The sequence below is a fragment of the Dromiciops gliroides genome, chromosome 6 (genome assembly GCF_019393635.1).
Source record: "Dromiciops gliroides isolate mDroGli1 chromosome 6, mDroGli1.pri, whole genome shotgun sequence".
Classification (NCBI taxonomy): Eukaryota; Metazoa; Chordata; class Mammalia; order Microbiotheria; family Microbiotheriidae; genus Dromiciops; species Dromiciops gliroides.
Window position 1 is genome coordinate 276,373,932 of NC_057866.1, and position 26,368 is coordinate 276,400,299.

At 50.8% G+C, this 26,368-nt stretch overlaps 1 protein-coding gene across 2 annotated transcripts in view; it reads right to left on the reverse strand.

The window, feature by feature from the left end:
• Positions 1–26,368, reverse strand: part of RBPMS (RNA binding protein, mRNA processing factor) — a 154,737-nt gene that overhangs the window by 44,283 nt on the left and 84,086 nt on the right. For both annotated transcript variants that reach the window (XR_006353516.1, XM_043969665.1), the window contains exon 5: positions 2,659–2,809. Coding sequence is in view for 1 of the 2 variants with exons in the window: in XM_043969665.1 (XP_043825600.1) it covers positions 2,659–2,809 (151 nt within the window). In the remaining variant the exon portion in view is untranslated. The remainder of the gene's footprint in view (positions 1–2,658; positions 2,810–26,368) is intronic.

A 26,368-nucleotide genomic window follows, 5' to 3' on the forward strand; every position in this document is an offset into this window, starting at 1 on the left:
ATGGATCCTTTCTCCAGCACCCTGGCTAAGTGATTGGCCAGCCTTGGATGACTCTCCCTGGCAGGAAGGATTCCCCACCATGGGAGCGGCAATCTCCTTGGCTGCCATTCCCTCCATGGCCACTCCTGATTCTGGGAAGGTTTTCAGAAGCCACCGACTCTAAGCCAGAGCGCTCAAATCCTGCCACTGAGGCCTGCTCACTGTGAGACCCCGGGCAGCTCACACAGCCCCTGGGGCTTCAGTTCCTAATATATCAAATAAAGGGGTTTGATGAGATCAGGGCTTCTCAAACTTTTTCCACTCACGACCCCTTTCCATCTGAGGAATTTTTGCATGATCCTGGGTATCTAGGCACACGAAACAGGCACACAGAACCTTTTTACTATTGCCACATTTTTGTGGCCTCCACATTCGGCTACACGACCCCTTATGGAGCTTCAACCCACAGTTTAAGAAGCTTTCGACTAGATGGCATCGGAGGGCGCCGGAGGCGTGATATCTGTGATCAAGGAGAGCAGAAGAAAGGAGGAGGAATGGAAACAAACATTTATTGAGCCCCCTACTACATGCCGGGCACTGCGACAGACTTTAAAAGTCTCTCACTTGACAGTATATCTGACCCAATCTATAAGCAAACAAGGGAGACTGCCCCAACAAAGTGGTAATGTTCAAGGACAATAATAATGTCCGGTTAAGTTCCCTCTTCTCTGGGCTCAACGTGGCCACATCCTTGACCCACTTCTCAGACTGCAGACTTGGGGACCCTGGCCTGTGGATGGTCTCCTGAGACCCAGTGTCTTCCCTCATCCCATCGGCCCTGAAAGTGAAGATCCAGGGAAGCCTGAGGCTTCATGCCCACCCCCTGCCATTCAGTCTGGGAGGGGCTGAGCTCTCTCTTCCTTACACCAACACAAATGGAACCTTACTGCACCCTACAGCATATGCTTGACCGGGACCCCAGGCAGGGCAGCCACAGAGGAAGGCTCCACACCAGCTGAGGTAAGAGTACTCATCTGCTACAGATGCAGCCCCAGGAGAGGGCAGCACGTGGGCAGAGGGCATGGCAGGCACTCCCCACAGCAAACCCCCTGGGTGGCCACCCCTTGCAGGGTGGATGTGAGGAGCCCAGGCATAAGAGAGCCAACAACAGCCCAACTATCTGCCAGGGGCGGCTACTCTTCTCCATCTTCAAAGGAATGTTGGGGTTTGGAGGCCCTTGGCACCATCTTGCCCCTCACCCTCACTGTGCAGAAAGAAGGCCTTCCAAACCCATTCTAGGGATGCTGGCAGCGGGCAGGCTGGAGGAGGAGGAGGAGGAAGAAGAGGTGGAAGGAGGAGGAAGGAGAAGAGACAAAGAAATAAGAACAGGAGGGAATCATCTGGGTCCCAGTTCCAAAGTCTGGCCACTGAGAGAAGCTGTTAGGACCAATTGGAAGGAAGGTCTCAGTGGGAAAGAGAAATGTCACCAGCAGTCCCATTATGCCAATCTAGACTGGAAGCAGTAAGCATATTTCTCCCCATGACGACTTGGAATCGTGTGATTTCAAAGCTGTGTGACCACTTACCGGGATTCCTCATTTGTACCAGTGGGGACCTAGCTGAACTCAAAAGCTGTGCTACTATACAAGATAAGAGAACACAATGGCACAGGGCCCTTCCTGTCCCGACATCCCAGGGGATGAGCTGGACAGGGAAAGCGGACGAGGCATGTTGAGACTCGGGTTCTGACGCTTGAGATCAGTGGCTCAACTCCTCTGAGCATCAGTTTGCCCGTCTGAATGGGGATGACAGAGCCTGAACATTGGATCTCGCAAGGAGGTTGGGAGGACCAATTCCCATCGCCTTCACAAAGTCCCCATAAGCACCCCCCTCCCCGGTCAGCATTGGCTCTTGTTGTCCATGACAAGGGCACCTGCTTTGGATGCTACAGGGGAGACATTATGGAGGGTTCTGGGATCCCTCACCACCTCCCTCATGGTGGGCATCCCTTCTGGAAGCCCCTGCATCCATTTCTCCCATGCTTGGGAGCCGCAGTAACTATTTTCAGAGAAAGGACCCTTCTCTGTAAGACAATCCCCATTTGGTCTAAACCCAAGGGCAGCTAGGTGACGCAGTGGATAGAGCACCCGCCCTGGATTCAGGAGTACCTGAGTTCAAATCTGGCCTCAGACATTTAACACTTACTAGCTGTGTGACCCTGGGCAAGTCACTTAACCCCAATTGCCTCCCTTAAAAAAAAATACACGGCATAGTCTAAACCCAAGCATGCCCTGAGCTGGTAAAACCAGTGGTCTAATATCCACCCCCAAATGGAGGCGGGGGGGGGGGGGCATACTGACAATCAGCTTTGCTGCCCAGGGGCTATGGAACAAAACCGTTTCTATGGATGGCTACAAGGGGCCAGCCTCCAAGGACATGGACCACCTTCACAGGGTTTGTGGGTGGCCAAGAGAGAGTTCATTTTCATGCTCCTTGTCAAGTCACCTGCCAATGCCTCTGTACACGACATCTGGAAATCCCTCCCACAGGCTCTGCCCCCACTCTCCCCACCCCAGGGTCGGCTCCACAACAGGACAACACTGAATGATTCACTACTCGACATGCCACCCAGTCCTAACACAGTTAAGTGTGCGTGTATATGCGTGCCTGGTAACTTACATGGCTCCCTGGCGATGAACTGAGGGGCGGTACTGGGCAGAGGAGTGCTGGGGTTTGGGGTCCCGACGAGTTTGTTCTTTGCCATCTTTGTGTTTGCCTTGGCAAACTCTAGTCGCAGCGTCTGGGGAATTTCAGGATCGAAGCGAATGCCCTGTGGGAAGAGAGAACAAATGAGAGGTGTTTTCACTGTCTTAGAATCCAACCTAAAAAGCGAAAAAACAAGCACACAAGCCAGAAGACAGTCCTGCATGGCACACTCTCAATGACCCACGACCCATGGCAGGTCAACTCCCAGAGAACCCAAGCAATGCTATCACCATCTCCCTTTCGGGGCCATTTCATGAACACAGGTTTGATTGTTTCTTCAAATGCCATTTGAATACTTGAGCGCTTAGGGGAAGATTTCAGATGGGATTTAAAAAAATAAACGACTGCGCTTTGTTCTGATATACTAGACCATTCCCAACAAAGACCCAAACAAACCCTCCTAGCAACCTCTGGAAAAGTAAGCCTGTGATTGCTAGCAGAAAGTTGTGCTAGCCTCTAACTCTCCAGGCCTGGCTGGTCCCACTGTGGGGCCCCACTCTGAGGGCTGCTTTCATGTGTTTGCCCTGTAATACCACCAGGCTATGGGTGTCTTTGGCTAGGTTTCTTTCCCTTGGCATCTTCCCAGACACATCTTCCCTGCATTCTTCACATTGGTCATTTCTAGCAGAGTACAATCATGGTGCCTTCCATTCAGACACCATGTTTTCCTGGGGGGGGGGGTCCCCCAATCTCTGCACACTACAGATGGATTTTTTTTTTTTTGCAGGGCAATGAGGGTTAAGTGACTTGCTCAGGGTCACACAGCTAGTAAATGTCAAATGTCTGAGGCTGGATTCGAACTTAGGTCCTCTTGAATCCAGGGCCAATGCTTTATCCACTGCATCACCTAGCTGCCCCTACTGCAGATGGATTTTACATTGATCCTTGAAAAAGGATTTCTAAGAAGACTCCTAAGAACTGAGGTGGAGTGAAACAAACCAAAGAACGAGTTTATACAATGATTTCTACACTGTCCATAAAACAACCTAGAGTTCTATGACTTCAATTAAAGAAAAATAAAACTTGAAAAGATTTCAGAATTAGGACTGATTCTAGAAGTCCAAGGACAAAACCATGTTACCTCCTCTGGGCAGAGGCAATGGTCTCTTACTTCAGAATGGGACACACATTTTTAAGCACAGCCAATATCACTCAAACCTCATTTGCTTGCCTATAACATATCGGTTACAGGGGATGGCTTTTCTCTGGGGGAGAGGGTGGTAGTGATACCCCGAATTAAGACAAATACCAACAAAACAGCTATGAAAATATAGATGAGAAAAAAGGAAGTTCAGAAGGGAAGAGAGTCAAGCAGGGCAGTGCAGGGACTAATGTGTTAAGAAAAACGGCACTGTACTTGGTAGATGTATGGACTTACACACATTGCTTTTTCCCATATCCTCCATACATAGAAAAGTAAATTTGTTGATGACTGTTCAAGGCCATATGGAGAAAAATATTTGTTTAAAAAAAGTATTTCAAAACTTCCCCTTACATCCAGGGCAACAGAGGAAAGGGTCACATCTTCCAAGTGGAGGCTGGTGACGTCTGAGCTGCAGAGAGCAGCTACTGGAGAGTTAGGACAAGAATGATGAGCAAGGAAAGGGAAAGAGGAATGAGCATTTATCCTCCTTTACCTAAGACTACTCTGTGCCAGAAACTATGCTGAGGGCTTTATAATTGTTATTTCATTTGATCCTCACAACAATCCTCAGAGACAGAGGCTAGCAGGATCTCCATTTTACAGTTGAGGAAACTAAGCCAGGCTGAGGTAAGTGTAGTCACTTAAAAAGGCTGGATTTGACTTTAAAAGGTCTTTCCTGACTCCAGGCCCAGTGTTCCATCCACTGCTCCACCAGCTGTCTCAAGTTTGCAAGGCTAACTCATGCATGTGAAATAAAAAACCTTAGAAAGGGAGACCGTGTCCTTCAATATCCCCTTACATTTGACAGGTGAAGAATGTGATGTACAGAAAGGTATGGTGACTCGGCAAGGGTCACACAGCGAGGGTGCACCAGAAAGGGTAGGGATTTTCTGCCATACTGTGCATCCATGCACACCGAGCACGCACCCAAGGGCTTCAGGCCAACCAGGAGGCAGGCACTACCAGCAGAACTTCATCAAAGGGGAGGGTTAGTTTCTGGTACTGAGCTCAGAGCCTCCCAGAATCTTGTGACTCTCCTCTGCATCCCTCCTGACTAAGTACCCAGCTCCTTAGCTTGGCATCAAAGGCTTTCTACAGTGTGCCCTCAGTGTACTTTTCCAGTCTCATTTCATGTGATTCTCCCTCTGTCCATTCCAGAGTCCAGCCAAACTGGATTATTCACGTCCCCAAGGTCTTATCCCATTCTCTTCATTTTTTTGGGGGTGGGGGGCAATGAGGGCTAAGCGACTTGCCCAGGGTCACACAGCTAGTAAGGCCGGATTTGAACTCAGGTCCTCCTGAATCCAGGGCTAGTGCTTTATCCACTGTGCCACCTAGCTGCCCCCCATTCTCTTTACTTTTGCTAATAGACTCCCCTCCCTCTTTGTGCCCACCTAATGAAATCCTTCAATGCCCATCTCAGGTACAAGGATCCCTGGGGTCAGAAGCATTCAGATGTCTCACAGACTCTGTTCACCTATAATATAATCTATGTACAGATTATTATTAATGATATTAATTCTTATATTAATGTTCTATTAATATGTCAATAATATAAAAGTCCTCTATATTATAGATTATATTATAGAATCCAGCACCTGTCCCCCTTCTCTCCACTCCCATGGCCACACCCTAGCCCAGACCTTCATCACCTCTCACCAGGATGACTACAAGAGCCTTCTAATTAGTTATCCTCCTTTCTCTTCCCTCCTCTATCAATCCTCCAAATAGTGCCCAAATTGGTGTTTCTAAGGCATGGATCTGACCGTGCCACTCACCTGCTCCAGAAGCATCAGTGGCTCCCTGTAGTCTCTAGAACACTTCTGTTTGTTATTTAATGTCCTTCGGGGTCTGGCTCTAGCTTATCTTTACACCCTTTTCACATTTCTTCTCATTTGTCACTCCCCAACATTCTACTTCTGATCACATTATGTTACACAGTCTCAAATCAGCTAATACAATAACACTGCATTAAGTGTCAGGCAGAGCTCACAGTCTGACCGCAGCACAACAGTCCTGTCAGACCCCCTGACTGGACTCCCTCTCCCACTCTCCACAGCTGTTTTCTAAGCCTTGCCATCCCTCCTTAAGCCTCCCACGCTCCCAGCTAAGAATGCTGCCAGTCACCCAGAGCTTCCCTTCTCTCCTCTTCCTCCGTTGTTGTTCCCCAGGTGCGTTTTGCCCTCCTGTCCTCCTTCACCTCGTCTCCCAAGTGGCTCCGTACATCCCCCATCATCCCATTCCCTCACGCCTCCCCAATCTCTCCTGGCTCCCCGGCCCCTCCCTACTGCCCACTCTCATGCCCAGCTCCCCTCTCCCGATTTCTGGCTGGCTGCCAATCTGCATATCCTCCTTTTCATGGGCACATTCCTCGAGGAGGCCGTCTACACTGGGGGCCTCCACTTCCTCTCCTCTGACGCTCTTCATTCCGCTGAAAGTGCTCTCCAAGATGACCCGCTATCTCTTCAGTGTCTAACGCAAAGGCCTTTTCTCAGGTCCTCGCGCTCCTTGACCTCCCTGCAGCCCTTGGCACTGATGACTGCTCTCTCTTCCTGGGCCTTCTCTGGGCTTTTGGGACCCTCTCTCCTGGTTCTCCTCCTCCTGAACACTCCTGTGTGGGACCTTCAACCAGGCTATGCCTGCTAACTCTGCCCTGGGCCCTCTTCTCCCTCTGTACTACCTCACTTAACGCTCAAGGATTTAATTCCCATCTCTAGTAGACAACTCTGGGATCTCTTTGTCCAACCCTAATCTCCCCACTGGCCTCCAGCATCACACCTTGGAACTGGATGTGCTACAGTCATTTCCCCACAAGCCCTGCCCTGTCCTCACCTTCCCCTCCCAGCCTCCCAACCTTGGTGTCATCCTCCTCTCCTCACTACCTCGTACCTCTGTCCCCCATAGTCAATCTGTGGCCAAGGCCTAGTGATTACACACCTGCAACATCTCTCGAATCCATCCCCTTCTCTCCTCTGACACTGACCTCACCCGCTTATCACCTCATACCTGGACTACTGCTATAGCTGCTGGGGGGTGGGGTGTCTTCCTGCCTTGAGTCTCTCCCCACACCCATCCACCTTCCATTTGGCCACCAAGCTCAGGTCACCCATGACATTGATCATATCACTGCCGTTCTCCCCCCCCCCCAAACTCCAGGGACTCTCACTTCCAGGATCAAATACAAAATTCCGTTTGGCATTCGATGCCCTGCCTCCCCCACCCCCCAGTCTTTTTATGCCTCCCACCTCGGCTCCCCCACCACGGACGCTTTGATCCAGCACCGTTAGCCTCTTGGCTGCTTCTCTCACAAGTCACCAAGATCTCCCAAGGCCCTGGCCTGTTCTTTGGCTGTCCCCAGGCCTGGAACGCTCTCCCTGCCCGTGTCCCCTCCTGCTGGCTGCCAGCACCTCCTTCAAGGGCCAGCTAAAAGCCCCCTTCTTCGGAGGCCTGTCCCAACCCCTCTTAACTCCAGTGCCTTCTGTCCAATATTATAAATCTCGTTCAGTCGTCCATAACCTGTTTGGACCCTGTTGTTTGCATGTTCTCTCCTCTTTAGATCGTAAGCTCCTCCAGGGCAGGGCCCATCTTTGGCCTTTCTTTGGGTCCCCAGCACTTCACACTGTGCCTGGCACATAGTTGGTGCTTGAAGCTTTGCTGATTTCTGGCATCTTGAGGACAGAGATTATGACTTCTTGTATTTCTCTTCCAATGCCAGCCTAAGGCTCTTCCCTCTTAACTGAATCCAGGTAGTCCTACTTGGCTCTATCCTGAAGAGGTACAGAGGCAGCCCCATCTGGGCCCTTACCCTCTGAACACGGAGCACCGGAAACCCCCAAAAGGCCTTATACAATTCTGTCTCTAATATCTTGGCCTCTGGCCAGGATAGTGTGAGAATGTGATCATCTCCTGGCCTTGTCTTTTCATCTCCTCAGCCCAGGTGGACACAGAGCCGGCCTGGCCCTGAGAGTGGGGGGTGGGGAGAAGGGAAAGGACGGCCCCTCAATGCCCCTTTTTTCATTCCTCCTTTCCCCTTGGGCAGCCAAGTGGTGCAGTGCATATAGCACTGGCCCTGAAGTCGGGAGGGCATGAGTTTAAACCTCACCACTTACTAGCTGTGTGACCCTGGGCAAGTCACTACTTAACCCCAATTGCCTTAAACACCAGGGGCCATCTTCAGTTATTCTGAGATATGTATGTATGTATGTATGTATGTATGTACATATATGTATATGTGTGTATATGTATTGTACATGTGTCTATATGTATGCACACACATATATTGCCACTGGCCCTGACCCTGCACACCCCTCCCTCACTTTAATATGATTCACTGCAAGTCATGACATCACCCCAATGTCAGGGTCCTCTTTGAGAATGAAGGACAGGGCAGCTAGGTGGCTCAGTGGATAGAGCACCAGCCCTGGATTCAGGAGGACCTGAGTTCAAATCCGGCCTCAGAAATTTGACACTTAATAGCTGTGTGACCCTGGGCAAGTCACTTAATTGCCTCACCAAAAAAAAAAGAAGAGAGAATGAAGGACAAACAACAAACCTTACCCTAAAGCTTCTTTCCCTCCATAGGATATGAACACAAAACCTCATATCTTTCCAAAGGAATTGACTCACTTGTTGCTGGGTTTAGACTAGGGCTTATTTAATCTGGTGTCTGTGAATTTAAAAACAATTTCTTTATCACTATATTAAAAAAAAATAGTTTCCTTTGTGATTTTAGGTATTTAAAAACATAATTCTGTGAAAGGGTCTGGTTTCACCAGAACGATTGCCCAAGGGGTCCTTAACACAAAAAAGGCTGAGCCCCTGGACTAGTCCAGTGTGGGTAGAAATGCCTGGATTTTGGCCTCTGAATGATGGGAAGACTCATACCTCCATGAGACCAGCAATGAGAAGAAACTGGGGGTAGGGGATGGGCACAAGTGCTGGCATCACACCCTTGGTAGGAGGTGGGGAAGGACAGGCTGAGACACTGATAGGAGGATCTGACAAGAAGGGCAGGGGGTGAAAGAACCTTGCCCAGGGCCCCAGCTGAGGCAGACAGAGGGGGGCTGCCTTGTGGGCACAAAGTCTGGACCCCAGCTATTCTGTCTCAGAGAAGCCCTGGTTGGGCAGGCCTCCTGGGGATGCAGGATGGTGGCCCCCCCGACCTCAGCACCTTAGACCAGTGTCCCAAGCCTGTGAGGGTTCACAGGGTCAGGTCCTAGGAAGCTGAGCAGCCCCAGCACTGCACGGCAATGAAGACACTGCCCTGGTGTCATGTGCCAGGGCCGCCACCCTATCCTTGCTTCTGCCTGACTCCTCTCACTAACGGGGGGCTGCCCCTTCCCCAGTGTGAGTCAGCTGCTCGTCTCCCAACCCTCAGCATCTCTCGTGCCTGCCCTCTTCTCTCAGTATTCATACCAACCGCCTGAATTCTGGGCCTCACCCCTTCTCACGGTGTGGGCTGGTAGAGAGATCACCCCACTTCTGGAAGACTTGGGAAACTCAAGCCAAGTCGCCCCTCCCCTTCCCCAGGCCTCAGTGTCTCCATCTGTAATAGTTGGCGCCAGACTGAATGACCTCCGAGTTTCTTCTCAGTTCTAGAGCCCCACCAGCTCTAAGCCTAAGGACCTATGACATTCTTCCAGACACATGCCAGCCAAACTGGACAACTCTTGATTCCCCACAATTCCTCAGTGTTGACCTTTCTTTCTCTCCCCTCCTGGGATTTCTCCAGTCACTCCTCCGGTCCCAAGTGGTCTCCCTCCTTCCCTGCTTGTCAGAATGATGCTCCGCAAAGTCTGCCCTGATGCCCCAACTGATCAATCAACCGGCATTTCCTAAGCACCTACTAGGTGCAGGGCACCAGAGGCACAAAGAAAGAGCAAAAAACCATCCCTGTTCTCATCCTAATGGACTCAGAGGGTCCTCTCCCTTTCTCCTCATTGTCTCCCAGAAGCACCGGATCTGATTCTCTCCTTCGTCCTGATTACACGCCAAGGGGATCATGGGAAGTGGTGTGGGATTGTGGACAGAGAGCCAGTCTCAGAGCCAAGAAGACCTGGGGGCTCGAGGCCCAACTCTGACACCCACTGACTGTGTCAACAAATCCTTCCCTTGTCAGTCTCCAGAGGGACTCTCTAAGACCATAAGCTGCCCAGCACTGGTGAAGGAAGTTTCCTCTTGCGGGAGTACCAGAGGGTCCCCCGACTTTCTGAAGCAGCCACCCCAGACTCCCAGGAGGTCGTCAGCTCTTCAAAGGCAAGGGTGCAGCAGCAGCTGTCCTCCATCACTGCACCCCCAGCTCCCAGTCTGGGCCTTGAGCCCAGTGGGTACTTAGCCTGATTGCCTCTGCAGGGCCCCACACCTCTCCCCCACCTCTCTCTCTGCCTGTTTTAGCAACCCGCCATTGTGTTCCTCATCCAGTCTCCAACATCCTTTTAAAAAAAGCTCCTTCATTGAAATGACCTAATTTGCTTGGCAGCCTAGGCAGGGGCCGGAGGCTCAGAACCCAGTCACATTCCACTCCCTCTTCAGCAGCAAAGCCTTATTTGGCAATCAATATCCTGCCTTCGGGATTAGCCAAGCCCCAAACTGTGTAGATGTACAGCCTGCAGAGGAGGCCGGGGAGGAAGCCAGAAAGGGAAGAGAGGAAGAGAGATGGGGAAGGTAGAGAAAGGATTAGAAATGGAATTTGCTGGGGCTTCTAATGGGACCCTAACCATGTATCTCAGTGTTCCAGGGATTTCCCATCTAGTGTGGTTAGAGGGAGACTATAAATGAGACCACAGCCCTGGAGTCACAAGAGGCCTTAGAGACCACCTGAAAGAAAAGGAAACCCAGGCCCAGAGGACCTAATGACTTCCCCAGGGTCACTCCCAACAATCAGCAAGGATTCCAGTTTTCAAAATCCATTTTTTCTCAGTTGATCTGTTACTGAACTGCCCCCTGCCACCGCTAGCTCCTCCCTCCCTCCCCTCTCCTCCCAGATCCAGGGGGCCTTGCAAGTGGGTCCTTCCTTGGGCAAGGTCATGTTGTCTCCTCCATTATCAGTCAACCAATCAATCTTTATGAAGAGCCTACTTTGTTCCAGGCACTGTGTTAAGAGCTGGAGATGAATAAAAGGGGGTGGGGGTGGGCGAAAGACAGTCCCTGCCCTCTGAGAGCTTACCATCTAACAGGGAAGAAAAGCAACCAGATAGATACAAAGTGTATACAAGATAAATAGCAAATAATGGAGAGGGAAGGCCCTGGAATTAAGAGGGTTGAGGAAGGGGGGCAGCTAGGTGGCGCAGTGGATAGAGCACTGGCCCTGGAGTCAGGAGGACCTGAGTTCAAATATGACCTCAGACACTTAACACTTACTAGCTGTGTGACCCTGGGCAAGTCACTTAACCCCAATTGCCTCACTAAAAAATAAATAAATAAATAAATGCTTGTTGAGTGACTGAGACTAAGATCCCTCCATCCAGCCAGAACCCGTAAGAGAGGCTGCTTTCGATTTGTGAGTCACACCATCACAGACTTAGATCGGGCAAGGAGCTCATTGTACAGACGAGGAAATGGAGGCACTGATAGTCCTTGATATTTGTAAAAAGCATTTAGCACAGTACTTGGCATATAGCAAGCAGGTGCTTAGTAAATGCTTATCCCCTTTCCCTTTTCCCACCGGATTCTCTTTTCCCAAAGTCTTCAAACTATTACCAGGAAGTTTTTTGAGAAGCAAAAATGGCTAAACCATCTGCTGGAGAATGATTGAAACCAGTGAAATGCCAATGAGAGCATTCCAAGGGGCAGCCCCCAATGCCAACATTGGCCCCCACAGTGGCAATGTCAGAGCCACATGTTGGTGGGCACCAGGTATGAAGCCACTACTTCATGGGCGAACACTGGAGCAATCAGCAATGCAAGATTCTGAGCCGCTCTGCCCACCAGAGCAAAGCCCTGGGAGTGCTGGGAGCGCTCCAGCCCCTGGTGAAGGGCTGAGGACACCATGGAATGATCGGGGACACAAGGTGCTCTTGTCCCAGGAATGTGGTAGCCACCAAGACAGCCTCTAACATGGAGATGGGAAGGGGAGAGCCACCACCAGACACCCTGGCCATGGCTTTCCAGCCAATAATGAGAGGACCCAGGCCCAGTCAGGGGTCACTTCTGGTAGTCTGTGAAGTCCACAGCTTTCTCTTTGTTTGGGTAACCATTTGGAGCTCAGTGCCTTTTATTTTTTTATTTTTGAGGCAATCGGGGTTAAGTGACTTGCCCAGGGTCACACAGCTAGTGTCTGAGGTTAGATTTGAATTCACGTGGCCCCGCTGGCTAGTATTCCATTATTCCCCACTCCACATTATGCTAGTCCATCCCTCCGCTAGGAGGGCGTGACCTTCCTATTTCAGCCTTCAGAAAGCCTCCCAAGGCAGCAGCTAGGGCGACCTATGAATTACCCCCGAGCCCTTTGTCCCTGTCCCCCTCTGCCCATCACAACTGGCCTCTTGAATACCTCCAACGATGAGGAGCTCAACCCTTCTGGGCACAGGCTCTTCGGAGGCAGAGGCCGTCATTTTTCAGCTCTGAACCCCCAGCCCGGGTCACCCTCCCATGCTGGGCATGCATAGACTGTGAGAACCAGGAAGAGGCCCAGCTCTGCTAGGGCAGGCATCCTTCCACTGGAGATGCCCCAGGTGAGGCGGAATCCTTGAGAGCCGGCCCTGGGACCCTGCTGCACATGTGTGTGTTCTGTTCCATCTATATCACTCAGAAATGGAGGCTGACTGAGAGTGCAGCAGCAAAGGATGGAACAAAACGCACACACACATACACACGCATGCACACGCGCACACATGCACATACACACGTGCGCACACACACCACGCACATGTGTGCCCATAAACACAGATGCACGCACGCACGCGCGCGCGCACACACACACACACACACGGCTTCATTCTTTGCCTAAATAAGGACAGAGCTCCTGCAGCAGCAGGAGGACTATTAATACAAATGCCCCGATTCTTGGATGGCTGCCCGCGGAGGGAGGAGGTACCCCGAGCCGAGAATGCTCTATGGCCTCCCACTTAAGCCAGCCCAAGGGCAGACAGTACTCTTACCTGGGAGGACAGGATCTCCTCAGCCTCCCCTCCCTGCTAGATAAGGGAAGAATCCCGTCAGGGAGGGCCCGTGGAGGTCGCCTGCTTCATCCCTCATCATACAGGCCAGAAAGGGGAGGGCAGCCCCAGCTCAAGTGTGAGGGTCCCTCCACTGAAAGAAGTGGGGAGGCATAGAGGGTGAAAGAAAAGTCAGGGGTGGGGGAAAGGAGGGGGGCTGTTTGCGGGGACAGGGGTGTGACCTCCTGCCTTGTTTGCTTGGCCCCAGAGGGCAGAGCCAGCGGCAGCAATGCCACGGGAACCAGACACTCAAGCTCCCCCCAAATTCACCGTGCCACAGTGGGATGGGCCTCTCTGGCACCTCTGAACGCCCTTCAGATAGCCTGACAAAAGCCCCTGACTTCTCTGCATACACGTGCCCAACAGACCGCTGGAGCCTCGTGGCCTCTGGCCTCGACTCTCCTGAGAGCCTCCCAGTCCAACCTAAGGATGTTCCCGCAGTGCAGGTGAGAGCACCTGCTCACCTGTTCCCGGCCCTGCTGCTGCTGCTGTTGGGGCGCAGTACTGGCCTGCACCCCAGGGCATTCACCTCCTTTCGGCCCAAGCTCCACTTGTGTCTCTTCTCCAGCCCAGTCTTCCCGTGGGTCTCTACGGACGCCTTAGCTACGTCTGCCGTGCAGAGGATGGGCTGTAAGGTAACCTCAGGCCTTTGAAGAGGCCATCAATCCCCATTCCTAGCTGTCCTGAGGGTGAGGGGTCAGAACAGTTTATGTTACAGGAGGGGGCTGAACTTGGCCACGACGTTCTCAGACCCGTCAGGAAGGGAAGATGAAAGAGCCATGCCCGAGCTGCGCCAGGGACGCCCTGTCTCCAGGCCAAGCGAGGTCAGTGCACTCCATTCCAGCCATATTTCGTGGTGATGCCTGAGCGGGAGGTGTCAGTGCCCAGAAGAGGGAGAGAGCCCAGCTCCCCTGGCCCGCACTGCTCCACAGTCAGGTCACTGCTCTGCCTTAGAAGCCGGGCAGAAGCCAGGCAGCCGCCGCAGACGTCTCTAGAATACCCGATATCCTCGCCCAAAGCCCTTTGGCACAGCCAGCTCCTCATTCACCGGGAATCCCAGAGGCCCCCAGACTCATTTCATGAAGTGGCAGCCACTTCCTTGGGTGGCCTCGTGGACAGAGCACTAGACCTCCAGATTCAGCAAGCCTGGGGCTGGCTCACCTAAAGCTGAGTGACCCCGGGGGAGTCACTTATCCCCCTGAGCCTCTAGAACCCCTAAGAGCCACGGCTGCCATCCCAGAACTCATCAGGGGCAGCATCTAGAGGTCAAGAGCCCCCGGGGGCTGTTGAGCCCAGCTACGCCCTCAACAGAATCACTGATATATGGGACATGGAGTGGGAGGAAGAAAGGATTTTTAGTGCTTGCCATGGGCCAGGTACTGTGCTGGGCCCTGTAAAAGTATGATCTCATTGGTCCTCATGACAACCCTATTATTATCCTATTGTACAGATGGGGAAACTGAGGCAGGCGGGGCTTAACTAACCTGCCCAGGTCACACAGCTAGTAAGGGCCAGAGGCTGGATTTGAACTCACGGCATCCTGACTCCAGGCTCGGCTCTCTATCCCCTGTGCCACCTCCCTGCCTGGGGGATGAGGTCAGACGCTGGACTGCAGAAGAGAAAGCTCTGCTCAAGCCTGGGCCTGCTGCCAGGCTCCAGACTCTGGGCATGGGAGGGTGGGGAGAGGGAGGAAAAGAGGCAGGGGACACGGGTCACTCTGGGGGAAAATATTCAGAGCCCCCACTCCGCCTGGATGGTCCTGCCTGGCACTGGCCAGAGGCCCAGCGTTGTACCCTCCCCCTACCAGAGAACGTCCTGATGTGCCTGGTGACCCTGGAAATGGGGTCAGCCCTCGGGCACAGAGACGTGGTCTCCGCCTTTTGAGAGAAATGGAGGCATTCACAGAGAGCTCCCTCTCCTCGTCTCCTCTCCCCTCCCCTCCCCTCCTTGTCCTCACTGGCCCCCTCTCAGACGCCTTAGCCCTCTCTCTCCTCCCTCACCACCTCACATGAAGAGACGACCTCTCTCCTTGAACAGGCAAACCCTTCTGTGCACTAGTGTCCCCACACATCCAGGCTCCTCCCTGAGCACTGGGCTCTCTCATTTACCTTCAGTCTCTCCCGGCTGCTTCCCTGTTACCTACAAACAGGCCCGTGTCTCCCCCAGCCTCAAACAGCACTCACGTGACCCTTCCCTCCCCACCGGCGACCCTCCCATGTTTCTGCTCCCTCCTAGAACTGTGCTCCTTGGGTGGGGGGCTCCACAGCAGCTTCCTCTCACCTCCTGCTCTCTTAGCTTTCTGCCGTCCGGCATCTGACATCATCTCCCCAAAGTTACCAGTGATTTGTCAAACCCAGTGTCCTTTCTTCTCAACCCTCGAGCCTCCTTGACTTCTCTGCAGCTTCTGACACTGTTGATCACCCTCCCTGCCCGGAAGAGACTTCTCTCAGGGTTTTCCGGACCCCCCTCCCCACACCCCTGCCCCAGGGCTCTCCTCCTCTGGCCCCTCTGCCGGCCCCTCCTCCCGATCACGCCTCTAGCCTAGGTGAACCTCAGGCTCTGTCCCAGCCTTCTTCTCTTGTCTCTCTCTTGTCCTTCACTTGGGGGGGGTCTCTAAGCTGAGGATTCTCAGATCTACTTGTCCGACCCTGACCTCCCTGCTGACCTCATCTCTCACCTCCGGCTGCCAGAGGGATTATCTCAAGCTGGTTATCCCGGAGCCATCCTGAACTCACCGACTGTCCCTGCAAGGTCCAGTTACTGCTGAGGGCACCACCATCTTCCCAGTCACCGAGGCTCCCAGTCCTTCACTTCTCCCCCCACAGCCAGTCACTGCCACAGCCTGGTGCTTGTACCTCTGGGGCACCTTCTCTCCTCTGACGCTGTCACCCCCAGCGCAGGCCCTGCTGGTGGGCAATTCTATGTCGAGCCTCCTAAAGTACAGGCCTGACCTTGTCATCCCCCGCCCCCAACATGAAATTCTCTGATGTTCCGAGTCCTTCATAATGGTATCTTCCATCCAGTGACACTGGCCTTCTGACTTTCCTTACACAGCACCCTCCATCTCCCACCTCCAGGCATTTCCCCTGGTTGTCCCCCACGTCTGGGATGCTCCTCCTCCTCCTCTGCTTTGCCCGCCCTGCCCCGGTTTCTTTCCAGCTGCAGCTAAAGCCCCACTTTCTATAGGAAGCCTCTCCCAACCCATTTCAGCACCTCGCCTCTGTTCATTGTTTCTAGCTTCTATAGTTTGTCTGCACACAGTTGTTGGAGTTTTGTCTACCCCACCAGTCTTTACTTTTCCTTTCATTCCCAGTGGTTAGCACAGGGCCTGGCAAAGAGTAAGTGCTTAATCAATGCTTACTGACTGAAATAGTTGGCATTTAATAAATGATTATGATTTAAAGTTAAGGGAAAACATGTTGGAAGTGAAGTAAAAACAGACCTGGGAGACCCGGGTTCAAATCTCACCTCCAGCACTTCATAGCTGTGTGAACCTGGACAAGGTCCCTCCATTTTCTCTGACCCTCATGGGTTTGTTCTAGGGCGATGACATCAGGGCATCCAAAGTGCTCTGCAAACACTTGGGATCCTCAGCTGCTGAACATCTGTACTAAGGCCTGGGATCCCTACATTTCAGCCTCAGGCTCATCCGGGCAATCCTTGGCTTACCTCGAGGGCTCTGAACCTCATTCTCTGGGGCCCACGGGCCAAGAAATCGGAGGAACCAGGGCTCCATGCCGCCCCCAGTGTCTCCAGAACCATTTGGAGAAGGTGGCCAGGATATAGACAGGTCCTCTTGGACCCAGCTGCCCTGGCATGTGTGTGTGTGTGTGTGTGTGTGTGTGTGTGTGTGTGTGTGTGTGTGTGTGTGTGTACCCCAGAATGACAGGATTTATATGGTCACATCCCTCTCCATGCACACCCTGCATGAAGTCACTCATGGCGGTAGAGGTGGTGACATTGGCACCAAGGAAGGAGCCCTTGATAAAAGAGCAATGCCCGGGCACCGGTGCTGCCCTGTAACCCGTTGGCACGCCCTGGGTCCTGAAGATGCCTGCCTCTCACAAGCACTCTGGTTTCTGGCACTAACAATACAAGCTCTCTGTATTAACTACCTCACTACAGGCCAGCCCCCTCAGTCACTGCCCACCCTCTCCCCCCAGGGAGGGCCCCCACTAAGATTCTGGGAGAAGGAGGAAGAGGCCAGGAAAAAGCCAGGAAAAGAGGATCTTTCTGAATCTGATTTGAAGATGCCCAGCCTAGAGCCAGAGGCCCCGGCCAGACTTCCCATCTGAGTCCCTGGCCACTGGGGGTCAGCTAGGGAGAGCGCAGAGGTCAGGTGCGGAGCAGACCCTCCACTGGGAGGTCAGAAAGCCCTTCTGGGTGCCCTAACGTGAGGCACCTCCGCTTTAACTTACTCCATGAACACCGGTGTCTGTCCCCAGGCAGCCCTGCTCTGTGAGATAACACTTGGCTTCCCCGGAATGTCAGGCTGTGTGCACGGCATTGTACACACAGAGTGGGGAAGGATGTTAGGGGCCACCAAACAGAGGCACTTTATTTCACAGAGAAGGAAACTGAGGCACATAATGGATAAGTGACTGCCTAAGATCCCACATTGGATCATGCATTTAAAGCTGGAAGGGTCCTTAGAAACTGTCAAAAAGAACCTCTGCATCTTGCTGGTGGAGAGAGACAAGTGACTTTCCCAGGGTCACAGATAGTGTCTGAGTGTGAGAAATGGGTAGTTGTCTCCTCTCAATGTGGATATAACAAGTCAGTCATACTCCCCTGACCTGTTTGTAGGACAAAGGTCTCAGATCCCCTCCTCCCCCTCAGGTTAGCAAGGTCACATGGTTCAAGGAGCCCTGGCCTCAATTAGGTCCTCTCCAGAGTTCTGTCCATATAAGGAAGTATAAGGTCCACTCCTGAGTTATGCCCATACAAGGAAGAGGGGTGGGAATACTGCGTTCTGATTAGCTAGTTTTTGCGTGTAGATTGTAACCCCGACCAGTGATGAAAAAGGGGAAGGTCCATTCGCGTTAGGGGCTAGGGTATAAAACAGGGCCTGCGAGACCCCTTTCTGGGCACCCACTAGCTGCCCACTAGGGTGCCTCCTTCTCAAGAGAAGAAAATAAAGCCTTTGTCACCTTGCTGTTGAGTTCCTGAGAATTATTGAGAAGAGGATGGATTTTTTCCCTCACACTGAGGAAGGATAGAGACAGGGGCTTCTCCACTCCAAGTCTTTGCTTCGATATGCTTTATCCCGTGGCTTCAGCTGCCTCTCTAATAACCCAGGTCATTTCTCTTCTTGGGGATGGGGATGGAGGATGCTGAGCCTTGGGGTAAGCAGAGAGGGGAAAGTAGACGGCTTGTTTCCTTTGAATTCTTCCCAGTGAAAGCTATCCCCTCCCTGATCCAGTCTGAGTTAGCCCGAGGACTTCCAGGGTACCTGGGGACTTTTTCACTCGGCAGATCTGTGGAGACCCAGAGAGGAGGGATCTCAGATTTTCCCAGAGTAATCTCCAGGTGAGGGCAAAATGAGTCAGAGGCAGTGATTTTTCTGGGCAGCCTCCTCCAGGCCTACAAATATGGAAGCCCAGAGCTTGGTGAGCCCAGCCTGGGTTCTACCAGGATCTGGGCAGCCAGCAACGTCGGCACCTGGTACCCGGGTACCCTCCTCTGGGGGCAGGAGGGATTTTCAAAGGAAAGGGTCTTTTCTTTCTTCCTTTTTTTTTAAACCACCAATTCCCCTGCAGACCATAGACTTGCTTGCTGCTTCCTCCCTGGGGCTGCTATTCTTATCTCCTTATTATTCAGGAGATAAGGCCACAGGATTTCCAGGAGCTTCCCTCAGATAATCCTGCAAAGCCTTACTTACCCTTTCCTCCTTACAGACCACCAACACCCCAATACCACCTCACTGGACACCGACCACCATGAATGGAGACCCTGCATTCAGGTGTCTGGGGCATGACGTCCAAACGCATTCACTTTCTGCACAAAGTGGGTCTGGGAAGCCCCTCTGCCCCTGGTGCCACCTTCCAGAGGCTGTCGGGACTCAGAGCTGCAACAGAACTTACAGATCATCTGGTCCAGACTTCTTCAACTTTTTCTACTCGCAGTCCCTTTTCACCCAAGAAATGTTTATGCAACCCCGGATATATAGGTATATAAAATAAGTATACACAACCTTTTATTATTGCCACATTTTTCATGACCCACAGTTTGAGAAGCTAGGATCTGGTCCAACCCTTTTATTTTACAAAGAGGGAAACCGAGGCCTGGGTCATCAGGAGTACCTGAGTTCAAATCCGGCCTCAAACACTTAACACTTACTAGCTGTGTGACCCTGGGCAAGTCACTTAACCCCTCCGCCTGCCCCGCTCCCTCCCGCCTCCCTTCCTGGGGACCACACTATTTCTAACACAGAAGCAAGCGGCGTGGCTGCCAGCCCTATGAAGCCCAGTATCCTGAAGGTGGCATGAGGACATCCCTCTTCTCCTTCATCCCACCCCGTGTTCCTGGACGGAAATCTGCCCAGCCGGTCAAACACGTCCCACTGCAGGCTTCCAGTTTCTCCTGGAAAAGCTCCATGTCCTGTCTGATCATTCATCTTCTCCAGGAATCCATCGCGGACCTGGCTGCTTGCCCGGGCTATGCCCAAGGAGAGGGGCTCTGGAAGATCATCTGTGTATTAAAAATGGATTGGCATGGGGGCAGCTAGGTGGCGTACTGGATAAAGCACCGGCCCTGGATTCAGGAGTACCTGAGTTCAAATCCGGCCTCAGACACTTGACACTAGCTGTGTGAACCTGAGCAAGTCACTTAACTCCCATTGCCCCGCAAAAAAGAAAAGAAAAAGGAAAATTCGATTAAGTTCAACAAAAATGGATTGGCATGACAACAGCCCAACTTTTAAGCTTGAGGGGCATACCATGACCAGATGGCTGAGTCTGCTGGGCTAAAAGCTCTGGTTTAAAATGCCACCCTGTATATCGGAAGGTTTCTATGATAATAAAATAGTAAATCCTTGCATTAACAACAGTGATGTATTTATTTTATTTTTTTTTTTTTTTTGTGGGACAAGGAGGGTTAAGTGACTTGCCCAGGGTCACACGGCTATTAAGTGTCAAGTGTTTAAGATCAGATTTGAACTCAGGTCTTCCTGAATCCAGGGTGGGTGCTTTATCCACTGCGCCACCTAGCTGCCCCCAACAGCGATGTATTTCTGCGTATTTCTACAGCCAGTGAACCCATGGGAGCTAGGTGACATCCTGTACAAAGAGCTAACCTTGAACCAGGAATATGTGGCTTCCAGTCTCAAATCTAACCCAGAATTGGCCACGTGACCGCTGGAAAGAGAAGGTGCCAACCTGCATTGGTGGAAGGAGTTTTCTCCTCTAGGACTTCCCTATACCAATGATAACATAGGACTAGCTTCTGTCCTCCCTCTTCCTCCATTCCTCCCTCTCTCTGCCTCTCCCTCCGTCTCCCCTTCTCTCCGCATGTACATGTGATCCTCTTGGTCTAGGAATACGAAGCTTCCCACGTATAGGATTCTTTATTTATGGTACCCAACAACGTCCCTCCTTCCCATGCTGCCTGAGTGGCCCCAGGGACTCTTCAAACCGACAGCACTGGCCTTGCTGGGGTTCCTGGGCATTCCCTCTGACCATGCCCAGGCTGTTCTTCCTCCTCATCTCTGCTTCCTGACTCTTTCAAGTCCCAGTCAAAACTCCACTTTCTACAAGAAGCCTTCCCCAATATCCCTCAATTGCCACCTTCACTTTATATTTATATCCTGTGAACAGTGTAAAGGGGTGAGCTGCAGTCTACACTGGCCAGGACCTTTAGAAGGGCAGAGTAGGAGCAGCTAGGTGGCACGGTGGATAGAGCACAGGCCCTGGAATCAGGAGTACCTGAGTTCAAACCCGGCCTCAGACACTTAACACTTACTAGCTGTGTGACCCTGGGCAAGTCACTTAACCCCAATTGCCTCACTAAAAAAATTAAAAAAAATAAAAATAGAAGGGCAGAGTGTTTGCAGTGGTTGGTTCAGGACTGCTGGGAGCGGGCAGAGAGAGAGAAGGTGGGTGAGCAGGCATCTCATAAGCCAGAACAGCCTTGGCTGTCATGATCACAGCAGCTTTGGGGAGCTCCCGATGCCCAAACCGCCCATTTCTTACTACGGCGCCCATGCTGTATTAAAGGTAGGCCAGACCCCCACCCGCACCACTGCTTCTGCTCCAGCTCCTGGTCTCACACAGGAACCCCAGCCTCGGGTGCTAATGGTTCGTTATTTTCATCTGACCGCGTGTTATCTCTGTTCCACAATGATCACTGGCCATGCCTATAAAACCGGAGGAAAAGCCTGTGCGCTCACACGGGAGGGCGGGGAAGGAAACGGCCTCACCCCGTTCACATGGGGGAGGATCAAGGACAATAATCAACAGATGTTCTGCTGAAATATTCAAGCCCACTTTTTTTTTTAACTTCTAGAAAATGTTCCTGGTTGCTTGATTTCAAATGAAAAACAAAGGGCTTGGGTTTCCTCGGCCCAGATTCTGATCCACAGGGATGATCTACAACAGGGAGGGGGCCATGAGGGGCCCCCAGGCTACAGGGTCCAGGAGGGGTTGTCTCCTATCAGACAGCAGCTGAAAGAACACACCTTCCCCAGTGGAGGCTGCATGGCCCCTAAACTCTGTGTGTGTGTGTGCGTGCGTGCGCGCTCGTATGCAAGCATGTGCGCTAGCAAGGGAGGCCTGCAGATAACAAGGCTCCCAAATGTTCAGCACTCTGCACAGCCCTCCCAAACACACACACACACTATTGGGGCCCGTGGCAGGACTTAAAGGTCTCAAGTCTCCAGAGGCTGTGGTGGGATGCAGAGTCTTCCTGAGGAGCCTCCAGATTAAGGTTCAATTCCCAGCAGGGTCTCTTAATGAGGAGTGACCTTGGCTGGGCAGGTCCTTCCCCTCGCCAGGCCTGTGTCTGACTGTAAAGAGTATGTCAGGACACTGCCACCCTCTCAGCTCCAACATCCCATGAGCCCCGGAGGAAGGAGTAGCCCAAACCAATCTTTCTTTTTTTGTTTTGTTTTGTGGGGCAATGAGGGTTAAGTGACTTGCCCAGGGTCACACAGCCAGGAAGTGTCTAGTGTCTGAGGCTGGATTTGAACTCAGGTCCTCCTGAATCCAGGGCCAGTGCTTTATCCACTGCCCCACCTAGCTGCCCCTCAAACCAATCTTTCTAATCTTGCCAATCCAGAGAAGGCTGTCACTTAGTAGGCACTTAAGGAGAAGCAGGGAGGTAGTTAGTCTATAGAGCCTTGCACTTGGGAACCAGAAAGAGGTAATGACACTGCCTCAGACACTTAAAGGCTGTGTGACCCTGGGCAAATCACATCATCTCTCAGCCTCAGTTTCCCCATCTGCCAAAAAACGGTAGATAGCAGCACCAACCTTGCCATTAGGCTCAAATGAGATAATGTAGGTAAAGTGAAATGGGAGCTATCTTGAATATTTGCATGATCTTGCTCAGTTTTGTTCTGGGAACACACTTTTAAAATCTTAACATGTTCTACAAGTAGCAGTTATTATTGTTACTTTTATTTTATGGAGGACTTGGGAGAACTGAAGTCTGAAGTGGCAAGTCCACCAGAGACTGCCTTAAGCCCCCATCTCTCCCAGAGGGTTTTATGTGGGACTGGTCCACACTGAGATGCAATTAGGAAAAACAACCCTAACAAGAGCTGACATTTTTATGACATCTTGAGGCTTGAAATTTTTTGTTTGATTTTTTAATGATATCCTTAATTTTCCTATAACCTCACTTCCAAATATCTCCCTCCCCAGTTGGTAAGTTCCTTGGGAACAAAGAATAATCAAGAAAAATAAAAGGCAATTCAGTAAAACTAACCAACATGCTCACTGAATCTGCCTGTCCATACTGTATTCTCCCCCTAGGAACACCCACCCGAACACACCTCTGCAAAGAAGAGGCAGGTAGAGAAGCACATCTCCTCATCTTTTCTCAGGGGCCAGGGCTAGCTATTATAATCCCACACGGTTCATATGTGTTTTCCTTGCATAGATCCTTCTGTTTACATTGTTGTAGTCACTGTGTATCTTGTTTAACCCGGCTCTGCTTCCTACACCTTGCATCAGTTCATGTAAGTCATCTCATGTTTCTCTGTACTCTTCCTCTTGGCCTTCTAGCTAAGAGTCGTGTTCTAGCACAGCAACATTCTGTTACATTTATGGATTGAAACTCGTTCAGCTTTTCCCCATTCAGTGGGCGTCTGCTTTATTTCCAATTCTCTACCACAACAAAAAGTGCTACTCTGGCTGTTTCTGTCTATATGGGACCTTTCTTTGGGTTCCCTGTGGTGAAGGCTCTGGTCATTTCAGACACCTCTTTGTGTCCCAAGTCCAAATTCCTCTCCTGAGTGGTCAAACCAATTCACAGTCCCACCCACAGGGTGCTGTGTGCCTGTTTTTCCATGCCTCTCCAACAATGGCTATTTTCATCTCTCTAAGACTGTTTGCTGGGAGGGAGGTAAGAGCTCTGGATTGTTGGGATTCTCATTTCTCTTACTATTAATGAGGTGGAGCATTTTTTTGCATGATCATTAATGGTTATGTGAACTGTTTGTTCCTATCCTCTGACAACTTATCTATTGAGGAATAGTACTTGGTCTATTAAGGGGACTGGATGCAAAGATTCCCTCTCCCAATCAACAGCTTTCCTTCTTACCTGAGTTGCATTAATTTTACTTGACCAAAAGATTTCCAATTTCATATAACTGAGATGATCTATTCTGCAGAATGCTCTAAAGATCACAAAGTGATTTACATCCATTTAATTCCCACAATAACCCTAGAAGACAGAAGTTAGATGTTATTCTCATTTTACTGAGGATACTCAGTGGTGAAGTGACTTGCCTAGGGTCATAGCTAGTATGTGTCTGAAGCTGGTTTTGAACCTACATTGTCCAATTCCGGAATCAAGGCCCGAACCAAGAGTGAACTGCTTTGTTGCTGTGACAAAGAAAGGGAAGAATACCAAGAAGAATGGCAAGGCATACCAAATGACGCAAACCACATTAAATGGAACCAAGAAAACAATATATGCGAGACTTACAACGATATGAGTAGAGAGACAAAGTGACGAGGAATGTTGTATGTGACAATTAAGCTTTGGTGCAGAGAAGAGATGGAAACACGAATCTCCTTCCTTTCTTGCAGAGGTGGGAGGACTATGGGTCCGGAGCACCCTACCCACCAACAAGTATGGTTGATGTGTTAATTTGCTAATTTTTCTGGTCCTTTTTGTTACAAGGAGTGGCTCAGTGGGGGGAGAGGATGACATATTAATAAATGAAGGTGATAAATAAGCCTCAGTCTTGGATCATTCCCACCACCTGTCTTCTTTGTTCCTACTGAAGGGAGATGGAGGAAATCATACGGCGATACTGTGGCCACCACAGATTCGGTTTCTATAATCTCAGCAGGGCCCTCCCTGCTGCACGGCAATTCTATGACACCTCCTTTATTGGTGAATTACCCCACTCACTCTTCCAAACCTCTCATGGCTCCCCTCAATCCCTCAGCTGAGAACCTTGCCTCATATTTCACTGAAAAAGTGGATGCCATTTGCTGTGAGCTCCCTCTTCTCTCCCATCATATCCCTTAGATGCCTTCTGCCCCCTCTCCTCCTTCATGCATTTCACACAAAGAAACGGCCCTTCTCCTCGACAGCTCCCCTCTCTGCATGTACTCTGGCACGTTTCCCCCTCTTGGCATCTCTATCCTCACTTCTCTCCAGTGTCCTGGATGCTATTCTACCATCTACACACACGCTTATGCCTTTACCATCCTCAAAAGCCCCTAATTTGATCCATCCATCCCATTAGCTCTTGTCACAAACGTCTCCTCTCTTTTGTGACTGAATATTGCCTGCTCGAGAAGGTGTCTACAACAGGTGCCTCTACTTCTTCTCTGCCTCCTCTCCTCCTCTCCCTCTGGTCTGGCTTCTGACCTCATCATTCTACTGAAGGAGCTCTGTCCAAAACTACTAATGGTTCTTCTTCATCCACCTCTTGGCAGCCTTGGACACTGCTGATCACCCTCCTGCCCGCTATAGTCTTCTCTCAAGGTTCTGCTATGGTAGTCAATCCTGGTCCTTCTCCACTTATCTGACAGCCTTCTCAGTCTCCTCTGTTGGATCTTCATCCAGGTCACTCCTGCTAACTGTAGGTGTCCTCTTCTCTCTTCCTTCCGTACTATTTTGCTTGATCTCCGCAGAGCTCATGGATTATCATGTCTATGCTAATGATTCTCAAACCTATTAATCCAGATTTAACCACCACAGACTTTCAATCTTGCATTTCCAATTGCCTATTGGAATTGTATGTCCCATAGGCTTCTTAAACTTGACATGTTTGAAACTATACTCATCTTTTCCCACAAACCTCCTCGTCTTAATTTCTCTATTACTATTTTTATTCATTTGTTTGTTTGGAGTTTTGAGTTCCAAATTCTATCCCTCTCTCCTTACCCTCCCCCCTTCTTGAGGTGGCAAGCAACCAGATATAGGTTATACACATGCAATTATGTAAACATTACAATATTAGTCATTTTATACAAAAAACAAGTTAAAAAAGCGCAAAATAGCATGCGTCAGTCTGCACTCAATCACTGTCAGTTCTTTCTCTGGAGGTGGATAATATGCTTCACCATTAGTCCTTTGAGATTGTCTTGGATCATTGCACTGCTGAGAGTAGTTAAGTCATTCACAATTGCTCCTAGAACAATACTGCTGTCACTGTGTACAATGTCCTGGTTCTGCTCATTTCACTATGCATCAGTAAATATGAGTCTTTCCATGTTTTTCTGAAATCATCCTGCTTGTCATTTCTTATAGCACAATAATATTCCATTACCATCATATACCACAGCTTGTTCAGTCATTCCCCAGTTGATGGGCATTCCTTCGATTTCCAATTCTTAGCCACCACAAAGATTGGCTATAAATATTTTGTACATTTTCCCCCTTTTCTCTTTTTCACAGTTACTATTGCTGTTTCCCTCCTCCTATATTCCCTTCCCATGACATTTACTCTATTATCTATCTTTTTTCACCCCATCCCTCCTCAAAAGGGATTTGCTTCTGACTGCCCCTTCCCCCAATCTGCCCTCCCTTCTTTCACCCCTCTCTCCTTATCCCCTTCCCTTCCTTGAGGGCAGGGACTATCTCTGGCCTTTCCTTGTGTTCCAGTGCTCAGCTCCGAGCTTGGCACGTAGTAGGTGCTTCACAA